This window comes from Plecotus auritus, assembly GCF_963455305.1.
Source record: "Plecotus auritus genome assembly, chromosome: 2".
Taxonomy (NCBI): domain Eukaryota; kingdom Metazoa; phylum Chordata; class Mammalia; order Chiroptera; family Vespertilionidae; genus Plecotus; species Plecotus auritus.
This window is the reverse complement of record NC_137771.1, coordinates 185,930,172-185,943,802: the sequence shown is the minus strand read 5'-3', so window position 1 is coordinate 185,943,802 and position 13,631 is coordinate 185,930,172. Positions and strand designations below refer to the sequence as shown.

The following is a 13,631-nucleotide window of genomic DNA, read 5'->3' as shown; positions in this document are numbered from 1 at the left end:
AGATCTCCATATCCAGCCCAGTGGGTAATATGCCCATTGTCACCTGCTCCCCACCCTGCTGCTCCTCCACTGGTAGGGACACCCTGAGGAGGGCAGGGCCGCCCAGAGCTCTCACCCCATCCGAGCCTCCAGTCTCAATGGGGTGCTTCGTAGCCTAAATGGAACTATGCACGACAGGCATTACTCATCACAGGTGTTCATGTGCACATCTCCTTGGAGACAGGGGGTGGGAGTGGGGTGACTGACAGGCCAGGCTTGGGGCATTCCTGTGTCCTTTGGCAACCTTCCGACAATGAGTGGGCATATCTGTCACTGTCCACAGTGACTACCTTCCCAGTCCACAAAAGGGGCAAAAAAACAAACCTGGCCTTTTCTTTCCAGTTTTTCGTGTTCCTTAAGAAGTCGCTCCACACGCATCACACTGTCTCCGATGTCTGTAAATTCTGCTTGCTCTGCCAACAAGTTGTCCAGGGCAAGCTTAACCTACAAGACACATTAGAACAGTCCAGAAGTAAGCCAATGAGCACCCACCTGGAGGTAGAGGTTTCTGTACTCTAAGAAAACTCAAAAGTCCTAAAAGGATTCAGGACCAATGGATATACAGCTCATTAGCTTTCAGATTAAGCAGGGGTAGGGTGGGGTTGCTAAGACACATGTAGATGGAATAGTAAAGCTACATTCAACAAATTATCAATCAGAAAGGAAGATAAACCACCACTGAAATACCATGGATGCCAACAGTGAAACTGGATTCTAGAACATTAGTATCCCACTGAAAAAGTGAGGAGAGGATGTCAGAGGAAGGAGGGGGCTGGCATAGTGGGGGGGAGAGAAACCCCAATACACAGAGTTCAAGGCAGAAGAGAGAACTGGAGGTCACCGAACCATAAAAGGAAGTTCTATGAAACAAATAAAAGGAAGTTCTATGAAACAAGAAAAGAACACCTCACAAAAATTGTGCTCAAAGTGCTGTAGTTGCAGGCATTGACTAAGCTTCAGGTGATGCTTGGACCAAAACTGACTAAAGGCTTTTTCTGTTTCATCCAACTGAACTAGTAACCTGTCAAGAAAGAATGAGAAAGCGACATTGTGGTTAACTTTCATTTCCACAGTAGTCTGTGTAGGTTTATGTAGCTAACATCTTTGTCTTTAGTCAGTGTTTTAAATTGTGGTCATGTCCTTATTATGAAAGTCTGTGTCACCTATGACTTTCTCATGGTCCCACGGCTTCCCATACCTTCCATTTTTCTACCAGGACACCTTCCCTGCCAGGTAGAAACTTTGCTTCAGTGGCTGTGCTTAGAACATGCCCCCTGTAACCTTACTTCTGTGCTTTTTCTTTAACAAAGCACATCACCCAGACAAACTGTAATTTGGAAATGAAACTCAACCAATACGACCATCTCCCCTGAAATCGTGGGATGACAGCATTTCATAAGAGGACAGGATGGCATTCTCATAAAAATATCTCTACAGCTGGATGCCAGATGGGTACCATCATTTTCCCATTGTTGCCTCTAATATTATTCTTTCTTAACCTACCAAGACCCAAGAGTAGCTGTTCTAGTCTGTCCTTGGTTGTTTCAGATCATCTAGTTCTATTCTCTCCTAAAAAAGTATATTCCACCTTCACTCACCTTTCCATGGTAGCTACATTCTCAAGTTGATTGGGATTGAGCTTCCTGGTGGGACTTTTGATTCCTGGTTCTTGAATACATGACAGCAATATGGCCCCTTGCTTTCCAAGTAATTTTAGCTCATCCTAGAGAAAGAGAAATATAGTCTCTCTTATAAGAAATTAATGGAAAAAATTCTTGGTAGATTTGGAGTATGGAAAATGGTTTACCTTTCACTCAGGGAATTAAATGCTAACAATTAAAGCTGCCTATTTATAAAATTAATTTATTTATTCGGAATGGCTAATACTACACATGACAAAATTAAAAATATACAAAAGGATATACATGGGGGAAAAGCTAGTTTTTTTGTCCACAGCCCATCTACTTTCCCTCTCCAAAAACCGTTAAATTTTGTGTGTATCTCAAGCTGTTGTAAATTAAAAGCAAAATTAGTTAATAAAAAATGGTTCTAATCCAAGACAGTGACCAGAAACAAGAAAATGGCAGATATTGAATGTTAAATGCTGGGAACTGTCATGCAATAATAATGCAACAATTGCTAGTTAACCAGAAAAAAAGAAAAAACAAACTTCATTTGGTCTCATCAATGAACACCTGCTCTCCTTCCACCTACTTCCAAAAAGCTTGGCAGAGGTGGATGGCAATTTCAGTTTGATGTGGAAAGATTCATACTTCCAAGGCAACTCTATTCTGCTCTTTGTACATGGAGACCTAGGGCTTTGCAATTGGGGAAGCATCAGGCTATCTCCTTCCAAATCCAACAGCTCTTGTCCTCTGCTTACACAGTGAAGGTGTCTCAATGCCCTGAGCATTAACCATGGGGCAAGGCAAAGGAGGTGAAGCCTGGCCTAGAACTTTGCTCCCAGGAGTTCTGGTTTTAATTCCTGGGTAACACACGATGCTGGTCTGGTGTGCTGAGAGTGAAAGTCCCATAGTTACAGAACAGTCACACCTATGCACATAAACACTGACTCTCTTCCTCCAGGCCTAGCCACCTCCAGCCTTCACACAGCCTCCAGCTTATTCCCTGTGGGAGGAGTTTTATACTCTTCACTCTGGTCACAAAGAAGTCCGGCACTCTCAACTGCATGCCTTTGCTCCTTGTCTCCCACCCCACTCCAGTATTCACGCACTTGAAGGCTTCCACTGTCCACTCTCAGCCTCATGACAGATTTGGTTTCTCTGATCTAGCCCCGCTGTGGCTCTGTCCACTGCAGGTAATGCCTCAAGATGGCCACTTGGCTGGTATTTCTGCCTGAGAACTGGACATATCCCTTCTTTTCCATTCTAGGTATCAGCCCTCATTTCTTCTTATCTCATCAATGTTCATGAAATATTTGTAGGCTGGATGAATTAATAATAGTCTAAAAGAAATCAGGTTACAGGTGAATAGACAAGACAAGCCTGGCAGTGGAAGAAGCACTCATTAGTAGTACTCATAGCTTTTCCCTCCTCTTCTTCCCCACTAAAGAGAGTCCTGGCTTCCTTTCTCACTTCTTTTCTTAACTGCCCTTGAGCTTCTAGCTTTCCAGCAGTATTCTGGCATTAGCCATTATTAGAAATATATATGTATATATATATATATATATATATATATATATATATATATATATATGTATATATATATATATATATATATATATGTATGTATATAGTCTATAGGTGTGTGTGTGTGTGTGTGCATGATGCAGAATTGGGGGGAAAGGTGGAGGGGCCCAACAAAGAAGAGGCATATTGCCAGGGGAGATAGGAAGAGAGATACACTGTTCCAATACCATTTGCTGATGTTATCCATTCATGTATCTCTATGAATTCATGCAGATCGGGGCCCCAGGGGGAGGCCAGTGCCCAGGCACCAGGCAGGCTGCAGGCTAATGCCTGAACAAAGGATTCTTAAAAACTCCTAAGACTATCAGATTATTTCTAGAGACTATGTAATTCTGATTGTCTTCTTGATTATTTGTTACTTTGGTAATATTGATGGAATTGTCATCTCTGAACAAAACTGAATGAATAGTGAATGGAACAAATACTGTATACTAAGCAGTATTCATATTTGTAAAGATTGCTTATCACATGATTGAAGGACCATTGGAACTTTTCCCTCCCTCCTTGCATGATGAGAAAAGGCCTATGGGTCTGTTAAACTTCTTATTTTAGCAACAACAACGAAAATGAGAGTCTTACCCTCTTTAAATGAATACATGGTACAATGTCTTAGTTGACTAAAGCACCTAAGTATGGAAGGCCAGTGCCCTGTGTTTCCGGCCTAAATAAGACCAGAGAAGAAGTGAGAATCACCTTTTTGGGGGCTCAGGAGGGAAACTGCCTATTTCTGTGAACTGCTTCTAAGAGTAGCTCAGAATAAGACAGTAGGGTCATAAATAGGGTAAGAAAAGTACATATCTGCACTGGGTTTGTAGTTAGCATATTGCTGCCTTAGGGCCCAAGGATCTTTTCTTTTTAAACTTGAGATATGATTCATATACCTTAAAATTCACCCTTTAAAGTATATAATTTCATGGGGTTTTTTTCCAAAACATTTTCATCACCCCCAAATAAAATCCCATACCTATTAGCAGTCCTCTACATTTCTCCTTCTTCCCAGCCCCTAGCAACCATCAATCTATTTGCTTTCTCTAGAGATTTGTGTATTCTCAATATTTCATATAAATTGAGTCATACAATATGTGGCTTTTGTGTCTGCTTCTTTCACTTCACATAGTTATTTCAAGGTTTGATATACCAGTGTAGCCAAAAGAGAAGAGTTGATTTTTTTTGGAAGATAATTTTGAAGAAGTCAAAATAAGTATTTTAGAATTACTCTAATTCCATAAAGACTTAGTAAATGAGGCCAGGCTGCAAAAGTTCCCAAAGTCACTGACCCTCCTATTTTGATTGGTTGATTGTTAGAGGCAACTAGGTGCTTATGTGGATCTAAAATAAGGGATCTCAAGCCCTAGCCGGTCGCTCAATGGTTAGAGCATCAGCAAAGGGTCGTGGGTTCCATTCTGGTCAAGGACACATACCTCAGTTGCAGGCTTGATTTCCCAGCCTCAGTCAGGGCACGTGCAGGAGGCAACCAATTGATGTGACTCTCTCACATGGATGTTTCTCTCTCTGTCTCTCCCCCTCACTTCCACTCTCTCTAAAAAAAAAGAAAAAGAAAATCAATGGAAAAAATATCCTCAAGTGAGGATTAACAAAATAATAAAATAAGGGATCCCAAAAGTCCCCAGGAGAAAGGAAATCAAGATATTGAGCCAAATTTCTTAATGCTGTGCTGTTTAGAAAAAAACTTTCCAGGTTGGGAGAAAGCTGTAAATCATACACTATAACAGACATACCTATTTAAGTAGCTTTAAAAATTCACTATTCTGAGGAATGAATCTTATATTGGTTTTTCACTTGGAAAAGGTGCTTTCCAAATGGAAAAATTATTTAATTAGTTATAGACCATTTGATAAATAATATTCTCTAATAAGAATAAAATAATATGTATAAATAACCATAAAAGCTACTAAGCATTTAATAAAAGTTTAAATGTATTATTTTAAAAAATATAAACCCTTTCTCTCTTTAAAGCATTTTTGGATGGAAAAAAAGGAAAAATGTAACTCTAATTTAATTATCTTGGTATTTCTGCTTCTAATTTACAAGATAAGGAACCAAGAATCAAAATTTATGTTATACCAAAAATTAGCAATCACAAAAAGGCTTTAAAAAACCCTCTGTGTTGTCTTTATTTATTTATTTATTTATTTTCTCTGTGTTGTCTTTAAAGGGATATTAATACTCCTTGGCAAAATAAAGACAGAATAACTATATTTCAATCTAAATTTAATTAATATTCTTACTCAAGATAAAGACTTGGACAAATTAAACTCTTTGGGAATTTTATCTTAAAATAATTATAGGTCTTTTCCATGATTTTAGGGCAGCACAGAATATAAATGTAATATAACAGTTTAGTTTATGCAAGACTTTGCATTTACTTTCTTACTAAAAGACTAATTGAGTGGAATCTCCTAAATTCCTTTCTTCTGTCTTATTGGTTAGACATGGGTGTTTAACAAAATTGAGATAAGACGGAGTGTAAGTCATTTCTTATCAATGTCAGACAATACTGCACATTATGTGGATCTACAAAGTTATTGCACCACATAATCGGAGGGAAGTTTTAGCCTTCTTTGTGCAGGGTTGTGTTTCAATACCGACAGCTTGTTGCCATGCCCAAGGAAGTGGCCTTATTTCATCTTTGAGGGTGGTTCTTTCCCTCCCCTTTTCCCTCTGTGGACCGCTCTGCCTGTGTAGACATGATGGAACACCCATCCCTCTGCCTTTCCCAGGAACCCTCACTGCACATACAGCAGGACCTCCCTAGCTGATTTCACCCCTCAGATACGTGTCCTCATCTAAAATTAAAAATATTTTACCTTTCCCCCAGAGACCTCCCCGACTGACCACATTGTCATCTCAGTGCTTCTACAACCTCTCCAAACCATCCTTGGATCGAGGCAGAGAGCACACTTGCTCATGAGCCCAGGCCAGAGCTCTGTGCCCAGTGCCTTCCTGCCATGCTCCACGTTCTCAACATCGCACAGGTATACTAGCTGACCGCTCTGCAGGCTCCCAGAGTCTATGACCTGTGGCCGGGACCACCAACCCTTTTCTGGCAGACTTCACAGGGGCACCCTAGACCTGGCCTCTGTACCCCATACCATCTCTTCCAAGAATCATAGGAGGTGAACTTGGGCAAAGAAAAGGGTCAAACGTTTAAGGGATGTTTTTAAGGAAAATTATCTAAATGCTTCCAGGATGCTTTCCGGCTCTCACAGTTCCCAGCCAGATCTTTCAGTGACTCAGGGTCATCTAGGGGATAGAGTTTGAACTCTTTTTTCGATAGCAACCTCCTTAAAAAGAGAATTAAACAGTGCTCCCTGACACATGGAAGAATTAATTTGCCTCATTAATGAGACTCTGAGACTCCCCTAACTAAATTATGTGTTCATTGAGTTTGCAGTCTTTGTTTATTTGTTTTCCTGGCATGTAGTGTGGAGTAGTCGATAAATGTTGAATAAATGAACAAATAAATCAACCACTTAGCAAAGCATGTTTGCAGATTTTGGGTCAGGTCTTCCCAAGCTCCATGCAGCAGGAGTACAAGCAATGCCTAGCTGTCTCAACCTGCTAATCCTCAGTTTGCTGCCCACTTGAATTCTGCTCTTCTATGAAATAATAGATTCCGTATTCAGTCTGTTTGTGTTTCTGGAGGCAGAAAATGGCTCGACACCCATCCATGAAGACTTCCCTTCACTGCATGAAAGGACCTGCTAAGCTCCCTCGTCAGCAACTCATAAAAACAGTTCTAACGTATTTTTTGTGAATCACTTAATAGGTGCCTCTCCTTAAACCCAGTTCAGAGCGTTTTCCCTGGTCCTCTTCCTCAAGTTAATCCCCAAATAAAAAGACACATCCCTAGGAAAGTGAAGCAATATGTCAGCTTGGTAGGCAGCCCCAGATTTCACAACAGCCCCAGAAAAGCTTATGCTTCAAAAGCTGACTCCTGCTCTCACTGCACTTTCAGCCTCTTGCATCTTGCTCTGTCCTGAGCTGCCCTTAAAGGGATGCTCGCCCACCTCGTCTCACCAGCACAAAGCTGGAATGAGTTTCCCTTTGCTGGGATGTTTCTCACAGGTCTTAACTGCAATCCTTTTACATGCACCATCCAGTCTCAAAGAGGTTTTCTCTTCACATACCGCCCACCCCAAAGGCTGAAGATGTTCGGTGGCTCCCAAGTCACTGGAGAAGAGGGAAGAAGAGAACTTAATTCTGCTCCCAGCTCTCTCCAGGAGGCTGACCATCTGCTGACACAGAGGCTGGACTGTGAGAGGCCACTGACCACTCACCTGCAGCTTGTCCCGCTGCTCTGTGTGGGACATGAGCAACTCTGCAGTAGACGGCACGCCTCTGGGCAGCTCTGTCGCGGCCAGGCGGGCCCCGAACGTCCGAAGCATCTGGGCAGTGGTCTTCAATGTCAAGGCAAAGTTTTCGATGGCCTGGAAGGTCAGACAATCATAACAGTGTGGCAGGATTAACATTCACCAATATGCTTTATCAATGGAAGGACTGTAGAATGAGCTACCACTTCCTGAGTACCTACAAAGAGCCGCGTATTATACTCGGTGCTCTACATTTGTCTACCAGCTCAATAATCCAGAGTGTGAGGTATTTTATCTCCATTTTATAGAAGAGGGAATTTCAATAGGCCAAATGAATTGCTCAAAATCCTATTACTTGGGCAGTAAGAAAGGAAGGCAGGCAGTATTCAAACAAGGTAAGCTCTTTCAACTTCAGAATTCTGTTTGTTACCTTAAGAACATGTAACATTAGCCCTAGCCAGTTTGGCTCAGTGGATAGAGCATTGGCCTGTGAACTGAAGGATCCTGGGTTCAATTCTGGTCAAGGGCACATGCCTGGGTTGTGGGCTCGATCCCCAGTTGGGGGCGTGCAGGAGGCAGCCGATCAATGATTCTCTCTCATCATTTATATTTCTATCTCAGAAAACACAGATATTTACATTACGATTCATAACAGTAGCAAAATGACAGTTATGAAGTAGCAACGAAAATAATTTTATGGTTGGGGGTCACCACAACATGAGGAACTGTATTAAAGGGTCGCGGCATTAGAAAGGTTGAGAACCACTGCTCTAAAACAAGGTGAATTCTCAAACCTAATTAAATGTAGTTCAGGAGTTGGGCAACCTGTTTCCAAAGTGACCAGATACAGACAGGTGTGCTGACACCATACGCTGCCTTCAGGGTGGGCATGGAGCTTCTGATTTTGCTTAGAAAATCTAATTTTTTCAAGGGCATAGGGGCTAAGAGAGCAGGGGAAGGTGCATGACAACTTTTTATAGAAACATGTTATTTGGTTTCAATTTTACTTTTTCCTCAGTTATTCTGACCCTTCTAGTTTAGCATAATCGCCACAAATATGAATAAGTAGGGAAAAGTAAAACCCTATGTAAGTCAGGTGCTTTCACAACTTCCTGTCTGTCTTACATTAGAATCACCTGGAGAGTTCTGTGAGCCACAATGACGGAGACCCATCCCAACTCAAATAAAATAATTTCTCTGAGCTGTAGCAGGGCATTGGTTCTTTGAAAAATTCCCCGGTGCATTCTAAGTTGAGTGCTCAAGACTCCCATGCCAGACAATGAGGAGAGGTGAAGGGAGTCAGCAGGAGAAACACCAGACTTTTCCCCTCACCCTACTTTTCTGCCAACCTGTGGCTTGGTAAACCCAACCTCCCCAGCGGCAGGTAGTCATAGGCAATGACCTCCCAACAGTTGATCTTAAACAACCCTGTCTTCGGGAAAATAAGGAGAGACGCTGAAAAGGGCACACAAGTTGGTACTCACAGTTCGATGACTGATCCACTGGCTGTGGCGATATTCCAGAGTTCCCCCCAAGTCCTCTGTCAGTTGGCTTTTGTCAATGCAGCCTTGAAGGTCAGAGACAGAATTTAACATAACGATCTATAAGAGGAAACAAATTAATATATTCCTCACAGATGATTAAATAGTAGCTCATCTAGATTCTACCGTTAAGTAGTACTTCAACTCTGCCTTCTCGGAGATTTATATCCAAAATGGTTATTATGTCCAGCAGAGAAAGTCCCTTTCCACTTTTCCCCTTTGAGAGAAGAACGCCAAAGCGTTGAATAGCCTGTGACAAAACGGCGACTTGGCTCAGGGAGCTCCGTTCTAAGCTGCCTAGAAGTCAGGTCTTGCTTGAAGTGAATTTTTGTCTGAAGTTCTGAGGTTAAGGCCTACTCTTTTTTTTTTTAAATTTCTTTATTGATTAAGTTGTTACATATGTGTCCTTCTTCTCCCATTCATTACTCCACCATCTCCCCCACTCATGCCCTCACCCCCCTGTTGTCTGTGTCCATTGGTTGGGCCCATATGCATGCATACAAGTTCTTTGGTTGATCTCTCCCCCTTACCCGCACCCTCCCCTACCTTCCCTCCGAGGTTTGATGGTCTGATTGATGTTTCTCTGTCTCTGGAACTGTTTTTGTTCATCAGTTTATGTTGTTCATTATATTCCATAAATGAGTGAGATCATGTAATACTTATCTTTCTCTGATTGGCTTATTTCACTCAGCATAATGCTCTCCAGTTCCATCCATGTTGTTGCAAATGGTAGGAATTCCTTCTTTTTTAGCGCAGCGTGGTATTCCATTGTGTAGATGTACCACAGTTTTTTAATCCACTCATCTGCTGATGGGCACTTAGGCTGTTTCCAAATCTTAGCTATGGTAAATTGTGCTGCTATGAACATAGGGGTGCATATATCCTTTCTGATTGATGTTTCTAGCTTCTTGGGATATATTCCTAGAAGTAGGATCACTGGGTCAAATGGGAGTTCCACTTTTAGTTTTTTGAGGAAACTCCATACTGTTCTCCAGAGTGGCTGCACCAATCTGCATTCCCACCAACAGTGCACCAGGGTTCCTTTTTCTCCACATCCTCGCCAACGTTTGTCATTTATTGATTTGTTGATGATAGCCATTCTGACAGGTGTGAGATGGTACCGCATTGTCGTTTTGATTTGCATCTCTCGGATAATTAGTGACTTTTTAGCCACCAAAATCAGGTGCTGTACTGAGACCTAAACATCTGTGATGAGAACCCCAATAAAGGGTGGGCTGGTGAATATCAAAATAAAATTAGAAAACAGGGACCAACTGAGGAGTGTGTACTGAGAAGATTCACTACACGGATGCACTCTCATGAAGAATGTTGATGTACCCCCAATTTACCCTTATTGAGGAGGTCTGGAAGTAACAGAAAGTGGGTTTTCATAAATTAACAATCCTGCTGATGAACACACCCATGAGTGAATGCCCACACATCTAGAGGAAGGTGACACCGTCCAAACTGCCCGCAGGCAGGGCCCTGGCTCTCTGTCCCAGGCAATAACACCACACCTCCTAGTCACTCATGATCAGAAGCATGGACCCCTCCTTCCTATCTCTGAAATGTGTCCTCTGATGCCTTTATCTAATGACCTTATATTCCTTCACTCCCTGTTGATTATTTTGAAAATTGATTCTTGGTCAGAGAACATAAGAATACAGGCTTTCACCCTGGCCGGTGTGTCTCAGTGGGTTGAATGCGCCTGTGCATGGAAAGGTCATCGTCTGGATTCCCAGTCAGGGCACATGCCCAGGTTCTGGGTTTGATCCCCAGTCGGGTTGCGTACAGGAGGCAACCGATTGATGTTTCTCTCTCTGTCTCTCCCTCTACCTTCCTCTCTCTGAAATCAATAAAAATGTAATCTTTAAAAAGAATATAGGCTTTCTTCTATTATCATATCGTATTAGTTAAGTGATAAGTCCACTTTGGAATGAAAACAATATTAAGTTAGGGCCTAAAGTCTATAGCTAAAAACAAAACTGATGTATTAATCCAATAAATATGCATTGAACTTCTAATAAATGCCAGACTCCGAGGGATAAAATAGCAAGCATGACAGCCCTGTCTTCACGGAACTAAGGTTTAGTGGGATATGATTGCACAGAGCACTCTGTTAACCTCATTGGCCCCAGGACTTTCTCCTTCAGTTCTGAAAAAGAGTTGGGGAATTTTAAAAAAATATTTTTATAATATGAGAAAAAGAAAACAGAAAAACAATGTGAACCCATCTGTGTCTTTCCTAAAAAATTTAAACCACTTTTTGGAGTTTCAAAAAGATTTTTAGTCTTTCTATAATTCGAAATTATAGGACACATAACAGGAAATTATCAAGTGAAAAATAATTTTTTCTTCTCAGAACAGTAGCAGCTTTGGTAATACTGGAATTTTTTTTAATAGCATTATGCAACATTGTATTGGGCAGAAATAACTTTGCCCCACAGCCTGGAGTTTCAGAAACCTATCGTGCCAGGCCCAGGTCTTCCATGCCACCTCACTGGCAGGACTCTGCTTTCTCATCTTTCCCAAGGAAACCCCAATAAAGACTCTGATCTAGGTTTTCCCCTTCATCCTGCTTCTGCCTTCTGAGCAAAACCTGGGCTTCCCCCGTGGGACTTGGGTGACATGAGGTGAGTATAATAAACTTCCACCTTCAAGCTCATTCTCAGTTCCTCCTGGGCACCACCAAACTGTACCATATCCAGCATGTACATTCTTAGAACAGCTGCTCTAGATTAAGAATGTCCTACCTATTCCTTTTCAGTACACATTTATGCTCTTATCTATAATTGCTTAAAGCTGTTCAGGGAGATCTGTGATCTTACCATTATTGCCATTATCTGTGATCTTTCCTGTATTCTGTCACACAATCCATGCTAAGAAACCAATTTGTATGACCATAGCCTTAGCCACTTCACATAATTTTCTCAGGCTGCTATGAGGATATCTGTTCTAGAATAGATATGTGCCAGCAATTGGCTCTCAGAAACCCTTTGCTATTTCAGAGCAACCCTCTCCTTGGCTAAAGGTACAGCGAGGCTAAGTCACTTAACTACTGTTATATCCCAGTCCACCTAGTTCTTGTAAGAATCAGGCAAAATGAATTCCTTTCCCCTCACTCAACCTGTGAAAATATAACTATTATCTCACTAGAAATGAGCAGGGAGATCCTATATAATAAAAGCCTAATATGCAAATCAACCAACCAATGGAACTACTGGCAGAACGACCAGTTACTATGACGCGCACTGACCACTAGGGGGCATATGCTCAATGCAGGAGCTGCCCCCAGCCCACAGGCCCCAGGCCAGCTAAGGCGGGTGCCAGTGCCGCCCCCTCCTCCCCAATTGCCTGCCAGTCGCCCCCCAGATCAGCCCTGATCACAGGCCAGGCCTAGGGACCCCACTTGTGCACAAATTTCATGCACTGGGCCTCTAGTGTTATAATAAGAGAGGACAGGATGCTACAAAGTAAAGTGCTAATATCACAATCATGTTTCACTAACAAAGTAAAGAAGACAACAAACAGTTTGAACTGTCATAAAAAGAACAAAATATATTTTGAAGATTGAGTCCACCAGAGCATGGTAACCTAGGACTCTGAATTCTGTGGCACAGCAGAGCTGTGAGGGGAATGCAATCTTCTCTGTAAGTTTATCTTATAGAATTAACTTTTTGCATTAAAAAATACCCTGCTAGCCCTAACTGGTTTGGCTCAGTGGATAGAGCATCGGCCTGCGGACTGAAGGGTCCCGGGTTCAATTCTGGTCAAGGGCATGTACCTTGGTTGCGGGCACATCCCCAGTAGGGGGTGTGCAGGAGGCAGCTGATCCATGTTTCTCTCTCATCGATGTTTCTAACTCTCTATCCCTCTCCCTTCCTCTCTGCAAAAAAGCAATAAAATATATATTTTTTTAAAAATACCGTGCTAAATGTGCCAATAGTTTAGCTGACTAAGAGTTTTCTAAAAAGTTGATTTTAGTTTAAAATTAAAAGTATGATGGATAGGGAATCAATACATTACCACAAACAGAAGTGGCTAAAAAGACATAGTATCAAGATAAAGCAGGTGTTCATTCTCTCCTTAGTATATAGATGTACCATGTGAGAAGCAGGGCATAAATCACATATGTACTAGTATCTGTGTACATATTATCACATGGAGAGGTGTGTTTTATACACAACCAGGGAAACAAACACATATGACATTTGGTCAAATACTCAGTTCAAATTCCTTATTTTGGGGCATTACATTTTTTTCAATCACTTACTACTATATATATGTATATATCTTTATATGTATATCTCTCAGTATATGTAATATATATGTAATATATTATTTACAGTATATAGAGATAAATATATTTATGCATGTATTATATCATATATCATATAGTATTAACATTATATAATATATTAATGTAATGCATGTATTGATATATTAACATAATATAATATGGCCTGGCTGGCATGGCTCAGTGGTTGAGCTTTGACCTATGAACCAGG

General features: G+C 41.4%; 1 protein-coding gene across 7 annotated transcripts in view; it reads right to left on the bottom strand.

Moving 5' to 3' along the window:
• MCF2L2 (MCF.2 cell line derived transforming sequence-like 2) overlaps positions 1-13,631 on the bottom strand; it is a 204,964-nt gene that overhangs the window by 128,206 nt on the left and 63,127 nt on the right. For 6 of the 7 annotated variants that reach the window (XM_080653993.1, XM_080653995.1, XM_080653996.1 and 3 more), the window contains exons 6-10: positions 9,067-9,183; positions 7,550-7,699; positions 1,638-1,762; positions 946-1,060; positions 364-483 (exon numbers count right to left, since the gene is read on the bottom strand). In XM_080653993.1, coding sequence (XP_080510119.1) covers positions 364-483; positions 946-1,060; positions 1,638-1,762; positions 7,550-7,699; positions 9,067-9,183 — 627 coding nt within the window. The remainder of the gene's footprint in view (positions 1-363; positions 484-945; positions 1,061-1,637; positions 1,763-7,549; positions 7,700-9,066; positions 9,184-13,631) is intronic. The other variant, XM_080653999.1, reaches the window with a different exon arrangement.